This window comes from Passer domesticus, unplaced genomic scaffold (genome assembly GCF_036417665.1).
Source record: "Passer domesticus isolate bPasDom1 unplaced genomic scaffold, bPasDom1.hap1 HAP1_SCAFFOLD_131, whole genome shotgun sequence".
NCBI lineage: Eukaryota > Metazoa > Chordata > Aves > Passeriformes > Passeridae > Passer > Passer domesticus.
Genome location: NW_026989923.1, coordinates 73,893 through 97,261, shown reverse-complemented (window position 1 = coordinate 97,261; position 23,369 = coordinate 73,893). Strand labels below are relative to the sequence as shown.

At 47.3% G+C, this 23,369-nt stretch overlaps 2 protein-coding genes and 1 long non-coding RNA gene across 9 annotated transcripts in view; 2 read left to right on the top strand and 1 right to left on the bottom strand.

Annotated features, from left to right (window-relative positions):
• Positions 1-23,369, bottom strand: part of LOC135291845 (gastrokine-2-like) — a 54,610-nt gene that overhangs the window by 11,192 nt on the left and 20,049 nt on the right. The window contains exon 1 of one of the 7 annotated variants that reach the window (XR_010354520.1): positions 14,753-15,885. The exons of 5 other annotated variants lie outside the window; for them this stretch is intronic. The gene's annotated coding sequence lies outside the window, so the exon portion shown is untranslated. Of the gene's footprint in view, positions 1-14,752; positions 15,886-23,369 lie in introns of those variants that run through there. One more of the 7 variants, XR_010354517.1, reaches the window with a different exon arrangement.
• Positions 268-2,586, top strand: LOC135291846 (uncharacterized). Its single transcript, XR_010354521.1, has 4 exons — positions 268-410; positions 955-1,074; positions 1,520-1,627; positions 2,453-2,586. It is a non-coding gene; the product is annotated as an uncharacterized LOC135291846 (long non-coding RNA).
• Positions 12,043-23,355, top strand: LOC135291847 (uncharacterized). The gene is made up of 20 exons (XM_064406104.1): positions 12,043-12,179; positions 13,008-13,111; positions 13,577-13,729; positions 13,952-14,062; positions 14,575-14,722; positions 14,890-15,329; positions 15,774-15,926; positions 16,144-16,254; positions 16,765-16,906; positions 17,735-17,838; positions 18,304-18,456; positions 18,679-18,789; positions 19,299-19,446; positions 19,613-20,028; positions 20,473-20,625; positions 20,848-20,958; positions 21,467-21,608; positions 22,436-22,539; positions 23,005-23,157; positions 23,335-23,355. Exons 1-20 carry the CDS (start codon positions 12,137-12,139, stop codon positions 23,353-23,355), a joined length of 3,021 nt encoding a protein of 1,006 aa, XP_064262174.1. The 5' UTR covers positions 12,043-12,136.

The following is a 23,369-nucleotide window of genomic DNA, read 5'->3' as shown; positions in this document are numbered from 1 at the left end:
CTCGAGATGAAAAGCTCAGTCTTGCAAAGAAAATATCTCAGAGAGCATTTTTTCCAATAAGTTGATGAATTGGGGCTGGGCAATTTTTAGAACCCACTGTGTTTGAATGACCTTCTTGCCTGGGCAAGGTGCAGTGCTGGGGCTACGAGCCATTTCTATGCATGTGTTCTATGAACTCATCAAGAAATAAATCTCCTGCACATTTCAATCCTCTTCAGCTGGACCCCCCTGCAGAAAATGCTGAGTCCGTACACAAAGTAAACAGGAAGTCAAAATTATTTTAAGACAGCGAATAATTTGATGCAAGATAAGCAGCATGATCTTCAGGTGTTCTGAATTCCAAATGTTCATTTCAGATTGTGATTGCTTCTCTACTTGGAGTTTTCCTGGCTCCTGCTCTTGCCGACTATGTAAGTATAGAGCTACACACAGCTGCTCACTACTGCCACAGGAACCACTGGCTTCAGCTCTTACCTCTGAGAAAAGGGTTTCTGGAAGTGAAGCTGGTTTTTAAATCTGATATTTAGACAAAAATTGCATTTTAATTTTTCTGTGATAACAAAGAAATTATTTCCATGCTTGATGTATCAGTTTGCCATACATGGAATCAGGGAAGTCTGGTCCTGAGATGAGCACAAACACTGAAAATAATGGTATGGAGAGAAACAAATATTAACACGATTGATCTGACCACAAAATACAGTAGAATACTCTAAATAATCTGGTGCCAGCAAGATCCTGCTAGGGAAGAAACAATAAGGAATTATTTTGATTACTTAGAAAGTAAAGGTTCCCATCATTCTGAGCCAAGAAATCATCTCCCCTTTAATCTGATCTCCAAGAAAAGTAATTTCCCAAAAGATGGTTACTGTAGCTAATGTTTTATTGAGTGAAACACTGCTGGGAATCCACAAAGCTAAATCCTTACCTCTTTTAATCTTTTCCAAAAATCAGAACATGGAGAATAACTTTAATGAGCAGCCCAGTGAAAACTCAATCTACTCTGGGATCAGGGTCAGCACCACCCCAAAGGATGGGTCTGAGGCCTGGAAAACCGTCTGGGACTTCAAGGCTGTAAGTAGCTGCCACCATGGCACAAGAAAAATGGTAAAAAAGACAAATGTTTTCTAAAAACCACCAAAGCTTCAACTAAATTTCATTGTATTTTAAAGGAGATGCTTGAAAATGTGCTCCTTCAGCCTTAGGATTGTTTCTGCTGGCCACTGTGTGCTGCATTAGCTTTTCAGCAGCAAATTCCTTCACCTTCCCTAAGCAGGAGAACACACCATACACGTGGCATTACAGGAGGAGGCAATTTACCTTTTACCAAAGTCTCCTGTCAGCCTCCATGACACATTTGCCAAAACAATATAATTGAAAGGACCAATATTTTTCTTTCCCTGTGACTATTTGCACTGTAGGAAGCCTTTCATTTAACCAGTGCCTCTCTCTAGCAACGCACTTCTCTTTCCCTGTATATTGTTTGCAACAAAAAGGGGTTTTTGTTTAACTTTAACAGGGCTACGTTGCAACCAAGGTGTTTTCAAAGAACACCTGCATCATTGCTACAACCAGCAAGAGGTTTTGGCTTGGCAAACCCTTTCCTACACCACCTCCAGGAGACGAGGTAGGATGGTGGTTGAAAGTGGGGCAAAAGATTGTCAGTGAAAAGCCCTTGTTCCTATGCAGGAGAAAAGGCTCCAGGAACCGAAGAGAACTTTCTCAGCAGGGCCGAGTCGCTCTAAAAGTTCCTTCAAAAGTTGCACTGCCCAGGAATAATACCAAGTACTGTTCAGTCTGGCCTTGGACATTCCCAGGGATGAGGCAGCCACAGCTTCTCTGGGCAACTTGTGCCAGGGCCTCCCCACCCTCATGGGGAATAATTTATTCCCAGTATGCCATCTAACCCTGCCCTCTGGCAGTGGGAAGCCTTTTCTCCTTGTCCTTTCACTCCACACCCTTATAAATGGTCTTGCCCAATCTTTCCTCTCTGCTCCTTCAGGTACTGGCAGGCCATGATGAGGTCACCTGAAACTTCTCTCCTCCAGGATGAACAATCCCCATCACCTCAACCTTTCCTCACAGCACAGCTGCTCCATCCCTCTGACCATGCTGGTGCCTCCTCTGGGCTCTGTCCTGCTGCCCCAGGTCCTTCCTGGGCCCCAGGGCTGGGGGCAGCTCTGCAGATGGGTCTCACCTGAGCAGAGGGGCAGAATCCCCCTGGAGCTGCTGCCCATGCTGGGGCTCAGCCCAGCACGTGGAGGGTTCCTGGGCTGTTGGTCCATGTTGGTGGGTCATGTCCAGCCTGTTGGGTCCAGGAGGACCAGATCCAGGAGGACCAGGCCCCAGGTCCTTCTCATCAGGCTGCTCTCAATATGTGCATTGCCAGTTCTGAACTCCGGGTTTGGTTTTCCTAAATGCTGTTTTCTGGATTTGTTTCTTTGATTCTCAGGTACTCGGGCCTTACCAATTGCCACCCAGAGAGAATCGCTTCATCATCTCCAGGAACAGACTCCAAAGCTTGAGCCCGTATGGAAAACGCATCCAAGCCCTGTGCAGAGGAATTCCCTCCTACCTCGCCTACCCAGCTCCTGGTGAGTCTGCTACTGACAGCCCTGCGGCTCCAAAACTAGCACAGGATTAAAAAAGAGGATTCAAGCAAACATGAGCATGCCACTTAGTGAGATCTTGTGGTTTTCTATGGCTTTTTATACATCCATGTATAAAACCTAAGGAAACCCAGCAAGTCTGTCAGTCTCAGCTTTCTCAGGAAGCTTCTGGGCTCTAGTTTTTGACATAAATCTGGAATTTTGAGGCAACTCATTGGAAGCATTTCAGCTACATTTTTATCTTCATATTTTCTCAGTCCAAATCTAATTGGTTTTTTCTTCTTCTCTCAGGATCAAACTTTTTAAGAGGATCAAACTTCTCATCAGGATGAAACTTCTTGGAGTGAGATATTTCATGATTGAAATTTAAGATTAATGAACTGCCTGTTTATTACTGTGGTTATTCCTGACAAAGTTTGCAGAAGAAAATTCATAGAATTGTGTGCACATTAGTAAGATTTTTCGCCTTGATAATCTTCTCTTGATCATATTTTCAATCATTTATCTTTCTTCTGCTCTGTATGGAAGCTGTTGAGTCTCAGTAAAATTTATCATCAACCTACAATGGTCTGTGCTGTGTTTTCACAAACCCTTTGAAAAAGCAGAAGCAAGTCCAAAGACAAGTTGCTAAACTAACGTCCTTGCAAAATCCCAATTTTGGCATTTAAACCTCTTCCAGTGCAACTTCTTGGGGAGAGTTCACATGCTGCCTTGAGTTCAGTCAATTTATCAATACTAGAAGAAAATGGTGCTACACCTACCACATTACCCATATTTAAGACAACATGAGATCAGCATAACTGATTTTTATCTTGACTTCTAATTAACAGTAAAATGCAGTAATGTGACACAATGTGAAATGTTTTGCTTCAAAAATAAATATTGTCAATTGCAAATAGAGAGATGCACTGTTGCTCTGACCAGCTCAAAAACTGAATTGCAGATAACAGAATTAAGAGGTGTATTAAATGAAGCCTGGGGTTGAGAACAGGTGTTAGGACAAAAGTAAAGCAAAAAGCCTGAGCCTACTTTCTTCATCGAAAACTTCAGCAACTCTGTCTGGAAAACACCACATCTTCCCCTGCCCTCCTCCCTCAGGGGCCCTTTCCTTGCTCTTTGAAAGGAGTTACTCCAAGAGACACTTTACCCACTCGGGAACACCCCAGGGTTACTCCAAGGAAAAGGGTGCAGCAGCCCATTCTCTTCAGGAAAGGCCTTTTGGGGACTCTAAGGGTCAACTGACGTGAAAACCAAAGCAAAACTGCACCCAAGAATTTTTTAGCATCTCCAGAGAAAAGCAACCGTAGGATTGCAGCACTTAAAGAATCGTTCCTGTCTGCCTTGCCTGGGGTTTCTGGACACACTCTCCTCTCCTCTCCTCTCCTTTTTCAACCTGACACTGCATTTTCCTTGAGGTGCCACAGGCACAGGCGGATCACACACAGAATCACACACAGGATCACACACGGAATCACACATGGAATCACACACGGAATCACACATGGAATCACATAATCACTAGGTTGGAAGAGACCTTCAAGATCATTAAATCCAACCCAGCCCCAACACCTCAGCTAGACCATGGCACCAAGTGCCACATCCAGCCTGTTTTTAAACACATCCAGAGATGAATCCACCACCTCCCCGGGCAGACCACTCCAGTGCTTTTCCACCCTATCTGTAAAAAACACTTTCCTAATATCCAAGCTATATTTTCCCTGTTCTCCAGGCAGGGAATAACAGGTCACAGCTGCTCCTGGAAAGGGACAATGCCTGCTGCAATACTGTCCCCAGGAGAATAAAACGCCAGCAGCAAGGTCCAACTGCTCGCAAAACTGCTTTAACTTCATGCACTTAAGAGGAAAAATCTGTCAACAACTGTAAATTAACAAAGCTGGAAAGGTGTAAATGTCTCAGGGCTCCTTTGACAAGCCCACAGAGGCACAGATCCCTCAGCCCTCAGCGCCACATTTGAGTGGGTGCTATGGTGACCCGATAACATACAGTATATTTTGGAAGGTAAAAAGGCTTTCACATATTTTGCCTAATGCAAAGCTTTTCATGTTCTTGTTTAAGCCCTAGGATATCTCCGGTCTTAAGTTTGATGTGAATTTTCAAAAGTAAATAGTACATGTTAGAAAAATACTAGAAACATATTTAATTTTTCACTGCAAATGGATTCCTATTTGATAACTATCAGACTCCAGGAGGTCAAATGGTTCAGAAATACAATTCCCATGTTTATCAAGTAGTTACACCAGGAAATAATTTTCAGGGACAAGTGACAGGGAAACAAATGACAAAATAATTTTATGGCAACACTCAGCATTTTTACACTGATTTCTGAAAACATATAAAAGGTGGAGGGTTCACACTGCTCATTCTACCTGCAGGAGCATCAGCTCTGCAGTCAGGATGAATCTACCTGTAAGTATGCATGCTTTTCTTCCTTAGGAACTGAAACTTTGATTCAGACCCATTCCTTTGTCTCTCTGAAGGGCTTCTGCCTCTCTGCAGCACTAAGGCTTTCTCTGGGGACACTGTGCTTCTCCAGAAGGAGCAGCTCAGCCCCTGTTCCCCAGAGGAGCTGAGCAGGGAAGGCTTTCTTCACGGCTTGGCTGTACATTATTCAGAAAGCAGGAAGCCTCATCCATGCCCGTTATTGCCAAGGCTTTTGCACCACTGCAGCACTGCACCAGTGCATCAAGCCCTTCCTGCAATGCCAGAGCAGAAGAAATGGAAAAGCTTTCTCCTCTTTACTCTTGTAGAATGCCTGTGTGTGCCTGCACAGCTCCGAGAAACAACTTGAGGTTCAGCTCTTGAGAGAGCAAGTGTGAAATGTGTCTACTGTGAGCACCCTGGGGTACAGCGAGGGTGCCTCCCTTTGGGGGCACGGATGCAATCCCAGGCTGAAAGCAAAAAAGGGATCCAAGGGGGACCCTTGAACATCAGATTAGGAAAAGGGAAGGAGGAGTGCCATGACCAGATTTGTCAGCCAGAGTTGCAGTTTCATTTTGTATTTGATTTTCATTTCAGATTTTGACTGCAGTCCTTCTAGGACTTGTCCTGACCCCAGCCCTTGCTGATTATGTGAGTATAAATTAACAATTTCCACATGCATGGCTACTCTGTCTCTATTCCCTGCTTCATGAAATCTCCTTGATTCTTTCTCCAACACTTTGAAGTAAAAGAATTGACGTCTTTTCAAACAGATGAATCTCTAAAGGAACCAAATCACAGGTGTCAGATGCAGCAATGATTCATGGAATCCTTGAAAAGAATTCTTATGGGTACTGCCCAATACCAATGCCTTGATTCTGGGTCTATTTGAAAATACTGATGCCACTTCTGGCTCTTAGTGGGGGGACAGAACTTCTTCTATTGTAGCAAGGGTTTTTTAAAAGCAGTGGAGACAACACAGACTAATGTTACCATCTAAAAGTGCTGCATTTGTTTTTCCAGTCTCAGAAGACAAATGGAGACCAGCAAATCATCTTTGGAGGAGACTCTCAAATCACTATCACCGGTATCTCACAAGGTGTGAAGATCAATAGTCAAACAAGGGTGGCAATCATCGAGCAAAAAACCCAAAATTTATCATGGAAGACCATCTGGAACTACAACAGGGTGAGTGGATGGGAGTGGGATTGTTAAAAAGGTGACCCAGGGATGGGGCTTGTTTCCGTATTCTGATCATCTGAGTAAACAACATGGGGTAGAAACTCATTGTATTTGTTACTGCTTCCATCCTGACTTTGAACCAACCTTAACAGTAGGAGAACCTGAATTGTGAATACTTTTATTTTACAGGGTGTGATTGCAACCAAGGTCACGCAACAGAACACCTGCTACATTTCCATCATGAACAGAACTGATATACCCAGTTTTAATAATCTGGCCCGCCTGGCGGCAGAGAGCAGGGTAAGAAACCATGTTCCTGACCCTGGAATTTATTAGCTCATTTCTTCTTCTGCTTCTATCTGGAGAGGATCGGGTTGTGTCTAGTGGCAGGATTTCCCTTCACTCAACAGTAGTGTAGATTGGAAATTTGTTGCAGAAATGTTTTGCCAAAAGAAAGGAGCTGCATTATTCCCTCACCCAGCTCCACTTTCTCAGAGTATGTTGAGCTCAGCAGCTTCCTGGGCAAACCATGTACTTTTACTGCTGCCTTCAAGGTTTGCTAGTGGTCCCACAGACCACAAGGGATTAAAAGTTGCCCCTAAAGGCAGTTGGGACTCACAAAACCAGCTCCAAGCCACCTTCCCAGCGCTAGGAATATCTCAAGCAGGAGCCAGCTCCAGACACTGAGCTTGCTGACTGCTGTTTTTTGATGTTTAGAACATGATTGGTGTTCTTGGAAGACCTACCAAGGAGATCACCTTTGTCACCAATGGACTGGTCAACAACCTCAACTCCTACGGAATAGAAATCTCAGCTATGTGCAGTGGACTCACCACCTACATGGCTTACGAGGTTCATGGTGAGTGAATTAACGGAATTCTCAGTGTTCCTGACCTGGCCTTTTTGTCTCCTGGGGCATGTCTGAGGCAAAATTGCTGCTCTTCCACCTCCAAACCCACAGAAACCAAGGGCTGCAGCAGTTGCACAAAGGGTTCAGCACCTCGGCAGATTGAGACAGGAACAGGGTGGGGTGACAGCCCCCAGAAATGACCCAAACCAAACCCTGACAGTGCCTTTCTGGGAAGCTTAATGAGTGTTTTGGCCCACACCTGAGCTGCCCTGTAACACCCAGTCAAGCAGAAGTGTTGTTCCAGGAACCACTGTCCTTCAGGTCAGAGCTTGCTGAGTTGATCTAGGCAGCCGCCAAAGCCTTGTGCTTCACAACACTAAACCAAGTAGTTTCCTCCCCTGTAAGTTTTTCCCTGAGACAATGATCCTGTTCCCCAGGGTTTAATGACCTACACATGGTAGAATTCTTCCAGAATGTCACAGCTCATGTGACTGGGCCCATGAACTGGCAGCAGCCTCACCATGCCATACTCAGCCACTGGGACTGTCAGGACAAAGTGCGACAGAGCCTCAATCTCTGCACAGGAAATCCCCAAGGGTGTTCAAGAGCAGGTCTTTGTGGGCATTCCAGGCTCAGCCACAGAGCCAGTGCTTTTAGGGGAATCCAAGAGAATCTGTCAATTGTGCAGCTCAAATATTCCCAGAGCAGCAATTCTTCATACCTGGTGTGCTCTGAGCAACACCACCAGCTTTCTGGAGAAAGGCAGCCAAGGTCATTAGAATTAGCTCATGGGATTTTGTTTCTTCCTTTCCTGAATTCCAAGGACTCCAAGTGAATCTGGGATCCTGCATTACCCTCAATGTCTTGAGAGCTGTGGATCTGAGGTACTGCAATAGCAATGGCAATTGGAATGGCAATTGGAATGGCAATGGTGATTGGAACAACAATTGGAATGGCAATGGCAATTGGAATGGCAATTGGAATGGCAGTGGCAACTGGAATGGCATTTGGAATATCACTGGCAATTGGAATGGCAATGGTCAGGTGAGAAAACCTTAGCCCTTAGTTGTCATTAAGAAAATGGGGAGGCCTCCAAGCTGCTGCCCAAAGCCAACCCTGATGCCCTTCTTGCCTGGAATCTTCTCTTTTTGAGAGGATCCTGCTTGAGGGTGCACATGCTGAAAGAGAGGAATGAGTGAGCAATGAAACGTCTTCTTTCTTTTGGCTTTTCAGTCTCAGCAGATTCCAGGCATCATCTTCAACAACACGCAAGGCGGCATCTTCAACAACACACAAGTCATCATTGGTGGCCAGTCCCAGATTGTGACCATCAACAGGCAATGGCGTGTGGCCATCATTGAGCAGAAGAGCTTCAGCGGGTCCTGGAAAACCATCTGGAACTACAACATGGTGAGTGCCAGGGACAGGGCTTGTTTAATACATCCAAGGAGATTGGCCACTGGTACAGCTGGCCCAGGGAGGGTGATTGTTTCTTTATCGTGAATGTTTGGAGTACACGATGCAGGGTTGAAACTCAGAATTTGTTATGGTTTCCATCCCAACTTTACCGAGTGTAAACTGCAGAAAGAAACTGAATTTTGAATGCTAAATTACTTTAATTTACAGGGTATCATTGCAACCAAAGTCACGCAACAGAACACCTGCTACATTTCCACCATGAACAGAAATGAGATGCCCCGCTTTGATAACCTGGCCCACCTGGCAGAAGAGAGCAGGGTAAGGCTCCAAGGAGCTGCAGTTTTTGGGCCCTGGAGATCATCGATCCATTTCTTCATGTGCTTCCTCTTTCTGGGCAGGATCAGGTCGTGTCTTGTGGCAGAGTTTCCAATTTCTTAATAGTAATGCTGAGTAGGAATTTATTGTAGGAATACTTTTCCAAAAGAAAGAGGCTGCATTATTCCCTCAACCAGCTCCACTCTCACTGAGGATATTGAGCTCTGCAGCTTGCTGGGCAAAGCCTTGCTCTGAGGAGCCATTCAAGGGTCTTAATCCTATTGCCATGCCAAGATCTGAAAGTCCTTCACAGATTTTTCATGACCAATTTGCATTGGTCAGCTCAGAACTTAGCCTTTTAGTGGCTCTTGGCCAGACTCCCTTTTCAACTGGGGCATGAGAGATCATCTCCCCATTCCTCAGCTTTTCTCCCACATTCATGGGATGAGCCACAACAGGAGATTTCTGGCCCTAGCTGAGAGAACACAGGGAACCAAGGGTCTCAGAGGAAAGGGCTGGAAAGCAGGCAGCCAGGCCACAAAGCAGGCCAAGAGGAAAGCAGAGTGGCAATTCATTTGAAATGAATTGAAATTTGAAATGAATGCTCACAGTGGGCTTTCAGAAAGACGTGTCCCACTCAAGCAACCGGGGTCTCAGTGAGGGGCCCTAAGCACCATCTGCGAATAGTCTGAGAACAAATGTATCTGCCCAGGCTTGCTGCTGTCCTCTGTGGTTCCAGGTTAGAATGGGCTGCGGGTGGAGACTTCTCCTGCCAGCTTTCCATTTGACAGCCTGGGTGCCCCGAGGGGCAAGGGCAATGACTGAGGAAATGTCTTGAAAGGTGCTCTGGCTCCACGGAGCGGCTGAACTCCTCTTCACACCAGCTCTTTCCTTGTGCTGCCACTTCCCCTCAGGCTCCAGGCACCTTGACTGCCTTGGAAACATCTACCCTTGAAGCTACCTTAGAGGCTTCCCTGTGGTCCCACTGGCCCCCCCCGGAATTAAAAGTTGTCCCTAAAAGAAAATTTAGACCCAAACACCCAGCCATGAGGCATCATTCCACAGCTAGGAATAGACCAAGCAGGAACTAGCTCCCAGAAATGAGCTTGCTGAATGTCGGTTTTTCGTGTTTAGAACCTGATCGGTAGTTTTGGAAGACATACCAAGAGGATCACCTTTGTCACCAATGGACTGGTCAACAACCTCTACTCCTATGGAGCAGACATTACGGCTATGTGCAGCGGACTCACCACCTACCTGGCTACTGAAGTTCACAGTGAGTGCAAGCATGGGAGTTCTAAGTGTTAATGACCTGACCTTGATTTCCCTTGGGATGTGCCTCAGGCACAGATGCTGCTCTTCCACCTCAAAACACAAAGAAACCCTCCTGCAGAACATCAGCGAATGCCTTAAGAATTAGGTAATGGGGTTTTGTCTTTTCTTTTTCAGCTTTCCAAAGCCCCCAGGTGACTCTGGGATCATGCATAACTATCAATGTCCTGAAAGTTGTAGAGCTGAAGTACTGCAACAGCAATAGCAATTGGAATGGCAATGGCAACTGGAATGGCATTTGGAACGGCAACGGCAATGGCAACTGGAACAACAATTGGAATGGCAATGGCAATGGTAATTGGAATGGCATTTGGAATGGCATTGGCAATGGCAGCTGGAACAACAATTGGAATGGCAGCTGGAACAACAATTGGAATGGCAATTGGAATGGCCAGAACAACTGGAATGGCAATTGGAATGGCAACTGGAATGGAAACTGGAATGGCAATTTCCCGGTGAGTAAACCTTAGCCCTTAGATTTCTTGAATCAAAATGGGGAGATCCCAAGTGGCTGCCCAAAGCCAATTCTGATGCCCTTCTTGCCTGGCATCTCCTCATTTGAGAGCTTCCTGCTTGAGGGTTCAGATGCAGAAGAGAGCAGTAAGTGAGCAGTGGTTTCCATCCAAGCCTAGTGCGTGGGTTTACTCTGGCAAGTGATCCAGCATGCATCAACCTCTAAGGGTACCAGATGCAGCAAGGATTAACTGAATCCATGAAAAGAATTCTTACAGCCTCTGCCCACTGTCACAGCCCTTATTCTGGGTCCTTTGGAAAACACTGAGTGCAGGGCAGGCACTCCCCAGAGGGCAGAACTTCTTCCATTATGGCACGATTATTTGGGAAGATTTGGGGAAATCACTGTCTCCCTTTAAAGGGGAAACATCTTCTTTCCCTTGGCTTTTCAGTCTCAGCAGATTCCAAGCGGCATCTTCAACCACACTCAAGTCATCATTGGTGGCCAGTCTCAAATTGTGACCATCAACAGGCAATGGCGTGTGGCTGTCATTGAGCAAAGGAGCTTCAGCGGGTCCTGGAAAACCATCTGGAACTACAACACGGTGAGTGGCAGGACAGGAGTTCCTTCAAAAAGTATGCATGGTATCTGGCTGCTTGCACAGCTGACGCAGAGATAACCATTGTTTCTTTATTCTGAACGTTTGGAGTCTGCAATGTGGGGCAGTGAAACACAACATTCGTTATGGTTTTGATCCCACCTTTATGCCACCATTAATACTTGGAAGAAACTGAATTGTGAGTGTGGAATACTTTTCTTTTACAGGGTGTGATTGCAACCAAAGTCACTCAACAGAACACCTGCTACATTTCCATCATGAACAGAAGCGAGATGCCCCGCTTTGATAACCTGGCCCACCTGGCACAAGAGAGCAGGGTAAGATTCCAAAGGTCTAGCAGATTCCTGGGGATCATCGGTCCATTTCTTCATGTGCTTCTTCTTTCTGGGCAGGATCAGGTTGAGTCTTGTGGCAGACATTCCTTTCACTTAACAGAAATGTAGATGAGTATTTGTTTTAGGAATGCTAGGCCAAAATGAGAAAGGGGTGGTAGGATTCCATATTCACGTTCCAGGATGATGTTGAGTGATGCAGCTCACTGGGCAAACCTCTTCTTTGTAGAGCCCTCCATTTCTTTCTTTGTGCTGCTATTTCCCCTCAAGTTCCATTCACCGTGACTCCCTTAGAATGAGCTCTGCCTTTGGAGGTCCCTTCAAGGCTTGCTAGTGATCCCACAGGCCCCCCAGGGAATTAAAATCCCTCCTGAAAATCAGTTGGGATTCAATCTGCAAGCCTTCAATCATCATGGCAGAAAAAAAGGCCTAGCAGGAACCACCTCTGTGCACTGAGCTTGCTGAATGCTGATTTTTCATGTTTAGAACCTGATCGGTAGTTTTGGAAGACCTACCAAGAGGATCACCTTTGTCACCAATGGACTGGTCAACAACCTCAACTCCTATGGAATAGACATCACGGCGATGTGCAGCGGGCTCACCACCTACCTGGCTTACGAAGTTAACAGTGAGTGCAAGCATGAGAATTCTGAGTATTATTGACCTGGCATGTTTTCACCCTGGGTCATGTCTGAGGCACAACTGCTGCTCTTCCACCTCCAAACCCACAGAAACCAAGGGCTGCAGCAGTTGCACAAAGGGTTCGGCCCATCGGCAGATGGAGACAGGAACAGGGTGGGATGACAGCCCCCAGAAATGACCCAATCCAAAGCCATAGAGTACCTCTCCAGCAAGCTTAATGTGGCTTAAATTTGGGCCCAGAATGTTTATACTCACCCTGCACTGTCCTGATATAGCCAGTCAAGAAGAAGGGTTGTTCCAGGAACCACTGTCCTTCAGGTCAGGGTTTGCTAATGAGTTGACTCAGGCAGACACCAAAGCTTTGTGCTTCACAACACTAAGCCAAGTTCCTCTGATCCCTGAAGGTTCTCGCCTCCCACAATGATCCCATCTCCCAGGGCTACAATGACCTACACATGGTAGGATTCTTCCAGACCGTCACAGCCCATGTGACTGGGCCCATGAACTGGCAGCTGCCTTCCCATGCTATACTCAGCCATTGGGACTCAAGACAAAGTGCAGCAGAGCCTCAATTTCTTCACAGGACATCCCCATGGGTGTTCAGGAGCAGGTCTTTGAGAGCATTCCAGGCTGAGCCACAGAGCCAGTGCTCACTGGGGACTCCAAGAGAATCTGTCCCTTGCATGACTCAAACATTCCCAGAGCAGCAATTCTGCTGAACCTGGTGGGCCCTTAGCGAAACCACCACTTTTCTGTAGAACATCAGCTAAGGTCTTAGGCATCAGCTCATGGGGTTTTGTCTTTTCTTTTCCAGCTTTCCAAGGACCCCAGCTGAATCTGGGATCATGCATTACCCTCGATGTCCTGAGAGTTGTGGACCTGAAGTACTGCATTGGCAACGGCAGTGTCAATTTCCCGGTGAGAAAACCTTAGCCCTTTGCTTTCTTGAACCAAATGTGGGGGATCCCGCAGTGCTGCCCAATGCCAACCCAGATGCCCCTCTTGCCTGGCATCTCCTCATTGACAGCTTCCTGCTGGAAGGTTCAGATGCCTTGAAAGGGCAATGGGAGAGCAGTGGTTTCCATCCAAGCCCTAGAGCGTGCGTTTTCTCTGGCCAGTGCTCCAGCATGCATCAGCCTCTAAAGACACCAGCTGGCAGCTGTCAGATGCAGCAAGGATTCACTGAATCCATGAGAATAATTCTTATGGCCTCTGCCCACTGTCACAGCCCTTATTCTGGGTCCTTTGGAAAACACTGAGTGCAGGGCAGGCAGTCTCCAGAGGGCAGCACTTCTTCCATTGTGGCAGGGATTTTTCAGAAAACCTGGGGACATCACAGTCTCCCTACAAATGTGAAACTTCTTCTTTCCCTTGGCTTTTCAGACTCAGCAGATTCCCAGCGGCATCTTCAACCACACTCAAGTCATCATTGGTGGCCAGTCCCAGATTGTGACCATCAACAGGCAATGGCGTGTGGCCGTCATTGAGCAAAGGAACATCAGTGGGTCCTGGAAAACCATCTGGAACTACAACACGGTGAGTGGCAGGGACAGGGCCTCCTTCAAAAAGCATCCATGGAGTCTGGCTGTTCCTACAGCTGACCCAGGGATGACAATTCTTCCTTTATTCTCTATGTTTGGAGTCCACAGTTTGGGGGATTTTCATTAAGCAGTCATTAAGCTTTCCATGCTAACTTTATCCCAACATTAACAGTGGGAAAAAACAGGATTGTGAGTGCGGAATAATTTCATTTCCCAGGGCGTCATTGCAACCAAAGTCACGCAACAGAACGCCTGCTACATTTCCATCATGAACAGAAGCGAGATGCCCCGCTTTGATAACCTGGCCCACCTGGCAGAAGAGAGCAGGGTAAGATTCAGGAGGAGCAACAGGCTCCTGGTCCTGGCGATGATCGGTCCATTTCTTCATATACTTCTTCCTTCTGGAAAAGTTCAAGTAGTCACTAGCAGCTGACTTTCTCTTCCCATAACAGAAATGTAGATGAGTATTTTGTTTTAGGAATGCTTTGCTGAAATGAGAAAGGGGTGGCATTATTCCCTCCCCCACTTTCTCTGTGGATGTTGGCCTCTGCAGCTCCCTGGGCAAACCTGTGCTTTGCAGAGCCCTTCAGTGCTGTTGTTGCGCTGTCACTTTCCCTCAGGTTCCCTACACCTTGACTCCTTTAGAACAAGCTCGGCCTTTGAAGCTACCTTCAGGGCTTCCCAGTGGTCCCACAGGCCCCACCGGGGATTAGAAGGTGTCCCTAAAGGCAGTTGGGAATCAAACACAAGTCCAGAGTCCTCCTCCCAGAGCTAGGAATAGCCCTAGCAGGAACCAGCTCCCAGCAATGAGCTTGCTGACTGCTGGTTTTTGGTGTTTAGAAACTGCTTGGCATTTTTGGAAGACATACCAAGAGGATCACCTTTGTCACCAACGGACTGGTCAACAACCTCTACTCCTATGGAACAGAGATCACGGCTATGTGCAGCGGACTCACCACCTACATGGCTACCGAAGTTCACAGTGAATGTAAGCATGGGAATTCTGAGTGTTACTGACCTGGCCTTGATTTCCCTTGGGGTGTGACTCAGGCACAGATGCTGCTCTTCCACCTCACATCCCAAAGAAATACTCCCGCAGAACATCAGCAGGTGCCTTAAGCATTAGGTCATGAGGTATCATCTTTTCTTTTCCAGCTTTCCAAGGCCCCCAGGTGAATCTGGGATCATGCATTACCCTCGATGTCCTGAGAGTTGTAGAGCTGACATACTGCAATAGCAATGGCAATTGGAACGGCAATGGTAACTGGAATGGCCAATGGAACGGCAACGGTAATGGCAACTGGAATGGCATTTGGAATGGCATTGGCAATGGCAACTGGAACAACAATTGGAACGGCAACTGGGACAACAATTGGAATGGCATTGGCAATGGCAACTGGAACAACAACTGGAATGGCATCGGCAACAACAACTGGAACAACAACTGGAACAACAACTGGAATGGCAATGGCCAATGGAATGGCAACTGGAACAACAACTGGAATGGCAATAACAACTGGAATGGCAACTGGAACAACAACTGGAATGGCAACTGGAATGGCAATTGGAATGGCAATTGGAATGGAAATTTCCCGGTGAGTAAACCTTAGCCATTAGCTTTCTTGAACCAAAAGGGGAGAACCCGAACTGATGCACAAAAGCCAACACTGATGCCATTCTTGCCTGGCATCTCCTCTATTGCGAGGGTGGAGACCCTGGAAGAGAGCAATGAGTTAGCAGAGGTTTCCATCTAAGCCCTTGAAGGTGGATTTACTCTGGCCATTGCCCTAGAATGGGTCAACCTCTAAAGGCACCAGATGGCAGCTGTAAGACACAGCAAGGATTCACTGAATTCATGAAAAGAATTCTTACAGCCTCTGCCCACTGCCACAGCCACAATACTGGGTCCTTTGGAAAAGACTGAGGCCACTTCCCAGGGGCTTGTACTTCTTCCATTGTATCACGAATTTTTCAGAAAATTTGAGGAAATCACTGTCTCCCTTTGAAGGTGAAACATCTTCTTTCCGTTGGCTTTTCAGTCTCAGCAGATTCCCAGTGGCATCTTCAACAACACACAAGTCATCATTGGTGGCCAGTCCCAAATTGTGACCATCAACAGGCAATGGCGTGTGGCCGTCATTGAGCAGAGGAGCTTCAGCGGGTCCTGGAAAACCATCTGGAACTACAACACGGTGAGTGGCAGGGACAGGGGCTCCTTCAAAAAGTATACATGGTATCTGGCTGCTTGCACAGCTGACCCTGGGATGTTGATTGTTCCTTTATTCTGAACGTTTGGAGCCTGCCGTTTGGGGCCGTGAAAGACAGCATTAGTTATCGTTTCAGACTTCATGCCACCATTAATATTTGGAAGAAACTGAATTGTGAGTGTGGAATACTTTTCTTTTACAGGGTGTGATTGCAACCAAAGTCACTCAACAGAACACCTGCTACATTTCCATCATGAACAGAAGCGAGATGCCCCGCTTTGATAACCTGGCCCACCTGGCACAAGAGAGCAGGGTAAGATTCCAGAGATATAGCAGGTTCCTGGTCCTGGGCATCATCAGTCCATTTCTCCATGTGCTTCTTCTTTCTGGGCAGGATCAGGTTGACTCTTGTGGCTGACATTCCTTTCTCTCAACGGTCATGCTGATTAGGAATTTGTTGTAGGAATGCTTTTCCAAAATGAGAAAGGGGTGGCATCATGCCCTCCCCCACTTTCTCTGAGGATGTTGGCCTCTGCAGCTCACTGGGCAAACCTCTTCTTTGTGGAGCCCTCCAGTGCTTTCTTTGTGCTGCCATTTCCCGTCAAGTTCCATTCGCCTTGACTCCCTTAGAATGAGCTCTGCCTTTAGATGTCCTTTCAGAGCTTGCTAGTGGTCCCACAGGCCGCCCCTGGGAATTAAACGATCTCCTGAAAAGCAGTTGGGAATCAATCAGCAAGCCCTCGATCAACATTGCAGAGGAAAAGGCCTAGCAGGAACCACCTCTGTGCACTTAGCTTGCTGAATGCTGGTTTTTCATGTTTAGAACCTGATCGGTGCTTTTGGAAGACCTACCAAGAGGATCACCTTTGTCACCAATGGACTGGTCAACAACCTCAACTCCTATGGAATAGACATCACGGCGATGTGCAGCGGGCTCACCACCTACCTGGCTTACGAAGTTAACAGTGAGTGCAAGCATTGGAATTCTCAGTGTTACTGACCTGGCAGGTTTTCATCTTGGGTCATGTCTGAGGCACAAGTGCTGCACTTCCACATCCAAACCCACAGAAACCAAGGGCTGCAGCAGTTGCACAAAGGGTTCGGCACCTCGGCAGATGGAGACAGGAACAGGGTGGGATGACAGCCCCCAGAAATGACCCAATCCAAAGCCATAGAATACTTCTCCATCAAGCTTAATGTGGCTTAAATTTGGGCCCAGAATGTTTATACTCACCCTGCACTGTCCTGATATACCCAGTCAAGAAGAAGGGTTGTGCCAGGAACCATTGTCCTTCAGGTCAGAGCTTGCTAATGAGTTGACTCAGGTAGCCACCAAAGCCTTGTGCTTCACAACACTGAGCCAAGTTCCTCTGATCCCTGGAGGTTTTCCCCTCCCACAATGATCCCATCTCCCAGGGCTAAAATGACCTACACATGGTAGGATTCTTCTAGAACATCACAGCCCATGTGACTGGGCCCATGAACTGGCAGCTGCCTTCCCATGCTATACTCAGCCACTGGGACTCAAGACAAAGTGCAATAGAGCCCCGATTTCTGCACAGGAAATCCCCAATTGTTTCCAAGAGCAGGTCTTTGAGAGCATTCCAGGCTGAGCCACAGAGCCAGTGCTCACTGGGGACTCCAAGAGAATCTGTCCCTTGCATGACTCAAACATTCCCAGAGCAGCAATTCTGCTGAACCTGGTGGGCCCTTAGCGACACCACCACTTTTCTGTAGAACATCAGCTAAGGTCTTAGGCATCAGCTCATGGGGTTTTGTCTTTTCTTTTCCAGCTTTTCAAGGACCCCAGCTGAATCTGGGATCATGCATTACCCTTGATGTCCTGAGAGTTGTGGACCTGAAGTACTGCATTGGCAATGGCAGTGTCAATTTCCCGGTGAGAAAACCTTAGCCCTTAGATTTCTTGAACCAAATAGGGGGGATCCTGAGCTGCTGCCCAATGCCAACCCAGATGTCCTTCTTGCCTGACATCTCCTCATTGACAGCTTCCTGCTGGAAGCTTCAGATGCCTTTAAAGGACAGTGGGAGAGCAGTGGTTTCCATCCAAGCCCTAGAGCGTGGGTTTTCTCTGGCCAGTGCTCCAGCATGCATCAGCCTCGAAAGACACCAGCTGGCAGCTGTCAGATGCAGCAAGGATTCACTGGATCCATGAGAATAATTCTTACAGCCTCTGCCCACTGTCACAGCCCTTATTCTGGGTCCTTTGGAAAAGACTGAGTGCAGGGCAGGCAGTCTCCAGAGGGCAGCACTTCTTCCATTGTGGCAGAGATTTTTCAGAATAATTGGGGACATCACAGTCTGCTTTCAAAGGTCTTCAAACATCTTTCTCTTGGCTTTTCAGACTCAGCAGATTCCCAGTGGCATCTTCAACCACACTCAAGTCATCATTGGTGGCCAGTCCCAAATTGTGACCATCAACAGGCAATGGCGTGTGGCCGTCATTGAGCAAAGGAACATCAGTGGGTCCTGGAAAACCATCTGGAACTACAACACGGTGAGTGGCAGGGACAGGGCCTCCTTCAAAAAGCATCCATGGAGTCTGGCTGTTCCTACAGCTGGCCCAGGGATGGCAATTCTTCCATTATTCATTATATTTGGAATCAACTGTTTGGGGGATTTTCATTAAGCAGTCATTAAGCTTTCCATGCTAACTTTATCCCAACATTAACAGTGGGAAAAAACAAAATTGTGAGTGCGGAATAATTTCATTTCCCAGGGCGTCATTGCAACCAAAGTCACGCAACAGAACGCCTGCTACATTTCCATCATGAACAGAAGCGAGATGCCCCGCTTTGATAACCTGGCCCGCCTGGCAGAAGAGAGCAGGGTAAGATTCAGGAGGAGTAGCAGGCTCCTGGTCCTGGGGATCATCGGTCCATTTCTTCATATGCTTCTTCCTCTTGGAAAAGTTCAAGTAGTCACTAGCAGCTGACTTTCTCTTCCCTTATCTGACATGTAGATGTATAGTTTGCTTTAGGATTTCTTCGTCAAAATGAGAAAGGGGTGGCATCATTCCCTCCCCCACTTTCTCTGAGGATATTGAGCTCAGAAGCTCGCAGGGCAAACCTGTTCTTTGCAGACCCCTTCAGTGCTGTTGTTGCGCTGCCACTTCCCCTCAAATTCTCTACTCGACTTCTGTAGAGTAAGCTCTACCATTGAAGCTACCTTCAAGGCTTCCCAGTGGTCGCACAGGCCCCACAGGGGATTAAAAGGTGTCCCTAAAGGCAGTTGGGAATCAAACAGAAGTCCAGAGTCCTCCTCCCAGAGCTAGGAATAGCCCTAGCAGGAACCAGCTCCCAGCAATGAGCTTGCTGACTGCTGGTTTTTGGTGTTTAGAAACTGCTTGGCATTTTTGGAAGACATACCAAGAGGATCACCTTTGTCACCAACGGACTGGTCAACAACCTCTACTCCTATGGAACAGAGATCACGGCTATGTGCAGCGGACTCACCACCTACATGGCTACCGAAGTTCACAGTGAATGTAAGCATGGGAATTCTGAGTGTTACTGATCTGGCCTGTTTTCACCTTGGGGCATGTCTCAGGCACAATTGCTGCTCTTACACCTCAAAACATAAAGAAGCCCTCCTGCAGAACATCAACCAAGGCCTTAGGCATCAGCTCAGGGGGTTTTTCTTTTGTTTTCCAGCTTTCCAAGGTCCCCAGGTGAATCTGGGATCATGCATTACCCTCGATGTCCTGAGAGTTGTAGAGCTGACATACTGCAATAGCAATGGCAATTGGAACGGCAATGGTAACTGGAATGGCCAATGGAACGGCAACGGCAATGGCAACTGGAACAACAATTGGAACAACAATTGGAACAACAATTGGAATGACATTGGCAATGGCAACTGGAACAACAACTGGAATGGCATCGGCAACAACAACTGGAACAACAACTGGAACAACATCTGGAATGGCAATGGCCAATGGAATGGCAACTGGAACAACAATTGGAATGGCAATAACAACTGGAATGGCAACTGGAACAACAATTGGAATGGCAACTGGAATGGCAATTGGAATGGCAACTGGAATGGCAATTGGAATGGAAATTTCCCGGTGAGTAAACCTTAGCCATTAGCTTTCTTGAACCAAAAGGGGAGAACCCGAACTGATGCACAAAAGCCAACAATGATGCCATTCTTGCCTGGCATCTCCTCTATTGCGAGGGTGGAGACCCTGGAAGAGAGCAATGAGTTAGCAGAGGTTTCCATCTAAGCCCTTGAAGGTGGATTTACTCTGGCCATTGCCCTAGCATGGGTCAACCTCTAAAGGCACCAGATGGCAGCTGTCAGATGCAGCAAGGATTCACTGAATTCATGAAAAGAATTCTTACAGCCTCTGCCCACTGCCACAGCCACCATACTGGGTCCTTTGGAAAAGACTGAGGCCACTTCCCAGCGGCTAGTATTTCTTCCATTGTATCACGAATTTTTCAGAAAATTTGAGGAAATCACTGTCTCCCTTTGAAGGTGAAACATCTTCTTTCTCTTGGCTTTTCAGTCTCAGCAGATTCCCAGTGGCATCTTCAACAACACACAAGTCATCATTGGTGGCCAGTCCCAAATTGTGACCATCAACAGGCAATGGCGTGTGGCCGTCATTGAGCAGAGGAGCTTCAGCGGGTCCTGGAAAACCATCTGGAACTACAACACGGTGAGTGGCAGGGACAGGGGCTCCTTCAAAAAGGATCCATAGTATCTGGCCTTTCGTAGAGCTGGCCTAGGGACGGTCATAGTTTCTTTATTCTGAATGTTTGGAGCCTGCAATGTGGGGCAGTGAAACACAGCATTTGTTTTGGTTTTGATTCCACCTTTATGCCAACATTAATCCTTGGAAGAAACTGAATTGTGAGTGCAGAATACTTTTCTTTTACAGGGTGTGATTGCAACCAAAGTCACTCAACAGAACACCTGCTACATTTCCATCATGAACAGAAGCGAGATGCCCCGCTTTGATAACCTGGCCCACCTGGCACAAGAGAGCAGGGTAAGATTCCAAAGGTCTAGCAGGTGCCTGCTCCTGGGCATCATCAGTCCATTTCTCCATGTGCTTCTTCTTTCTGGGCAGGATCAGGTGGAGTCTTGTGGCAGACATTCCTTTCCCTTAACAGAAATGTAGTTGAGTATTTGTTTTAGCAATGCTTGGCCAGAATGAGAAAGGGGTGGCATCATTCCCTCCCCCACTTTCTCTGAGGATGTTGGCCTCCGCAGCTCACTGGGCAAAACTCTTCTTTGTGGAGCCCTCCAGTGCTTTCTTTGTGCTGCCATTACCCCTCAAGTTTCATTCGCCTTGACTCCCTTAGAATGAGCTCTGCCATTGGAGGTCCCTTCAGAGCTTGCTAGTGGTCCCACAGGCCCCCCTGGGAATTAAACGACCTCCTGAAAAGCAGTTGGGAATCAATCAGCAAGCCCTCGATCATCATTGCAGAGGAAAAGGCCTAGCAGGAACCACCTCTGTGCACTGAGCTTCCTGAATGTTGGTTTTTCATGTTTAGAACCTGATCGGTGCTTTTGGAAGACCTACCAAGAGGATCACCTTTGTCACCAATGGACTGGTCAACAACCTCAACTCCTATGGAATAGACATCACGGCGATGTGCAGCGGGCTCACCACCTACCTGGCTTACGAAGTTAACAGTGAGTGCAAGCATGAGAATTCTGAGTGTTACTCACCTGGCATGTTTTCACCTTGGGTCATGTCTGAGGCACAACTGCTGCTCTTCCACCTCCAAACCCACAGAAACCAAGGGCTGCAGCAGTTGCACAAAGGGTTCGGCACCTCGGCAGATGGAGACAGGAACAGGGTGGGATGACAGCCCCCAGAAATGGCCCAAACCAAAGCCTTACAGTACCTCTCCAGCAACCTTAATGTGGCTTAAATTTGGGCCCAGAATGTTTATACTCACCCTGCACTGTCCTGATATAGCCAGTCAAGAAGAAGGGTTGTTCCAGGAACCACTGTCCTTCAGGTCAGGGTTTGCTAATGAGTTGACTCAGGCAGCCACCAAAGCCTGTGCTTCACAACACTGAGCCAAGTTCCTCTGATCTCTGGAGGTTTTCCCCTCCCACAATGATCCCATCTCCCAGAGCTGAAATGACCTACACATGGTAGGATTCTTCTAGAACATCACAGCCCATGTGACTGGGCCCATGAACTGGCAGCTGCCTTCCCATGCTATACTCAGCCACTGGGACTCAAGACAAAGTGCAATAGAGCCCCGATTTCTGCACAGGACATCCCCATGGGTGTTCAGGAGCAGGTCTTTGAGAGCATTCCAGGCTGAGCCACAGAGCCAGTGCTCACTGGGGACTCCAAGAGAATCTGTCCCTTGCACAGCTCAAACATTCCCAGAGCACCAATTCTGTTGAACCTGGTTGGCTCTTAGCACCACCACCACTTTTCTATAGAACATCAGCCAATATCTCAGGCATCAGCTCATGGGGTTTTGTCTTTTCTTTTCCAGCTTTCCAAGGACCCCAGTTGAATCTGGGATCATGCATTACCCTCGATGTCCTGAGAGTTGTGGACCTGAAGTACTGCATTGGCAATGGCAGTGTCAATTTCCCGGTGAGAAAACCTTAGCCCTTTGCTTTCTTGAACCAAATGGGGGGGATCCCGCAGTGCTGCCCAATGCCAACCCAGATGTCCTTCTTGCCTGACATCTCCTCATTGACAGCTTCCTGCTGGAAGCTTCAGATGGCCTTAAAGGACAGTGGGTGACCAGTGATTTCCATTGAGGTCCTTGAGTGTGGATTTACTCTGGCCAGTGCTCCAGCATGTATCAGCCTCGAAAGACACCAGCTGGCAGCTGTCAGATGCAGCAAGGATTCACTGGATCCATGAGAATAATTCTTACAGCCTCTGCCCACTGTGACAGCCCTTATTCTGGGTCCTTTGGAAAAGACTGAGTGCAGGGCAGGCAGTCTCCAGAGGGCAGCACTTCTTCCATTGTGGCAGGGATTTTCCATAAAACCTGCAGACATCACAGTCTGCTTTCAAAGGTCTTCAAACATCTTTCCCTTGGCTTTTCAGACTCAGCAGATTCCCAGCGGAATCTTCAACCACACTCAAGTCATCATTGGTGGCCAGTCCCAAATTGTGACCATCAACAGGCAATGGCGTGTGGCCGTCATTGAGCAAAGGAACATCAGTGGGTCCTGGAAAACCATCTGGAACTACAACACGGTGAGTGGCAGGGACAGGGCCTCCTTCAAAAAGCATCCATGGAGTCTGGCTGTTCCTACAGCTGGCCAGGGGATGGCAATTGTTCCTATATTCTGTACGTTTGGAGTCCACACTTTGGGGCATTTACACTCTGCAGTCATCATGGTTTCCATGCTGACTTTATCCCAACATTAACAGTGGGAAAAAACAGAAATGTGAGTGCTGAATAATTT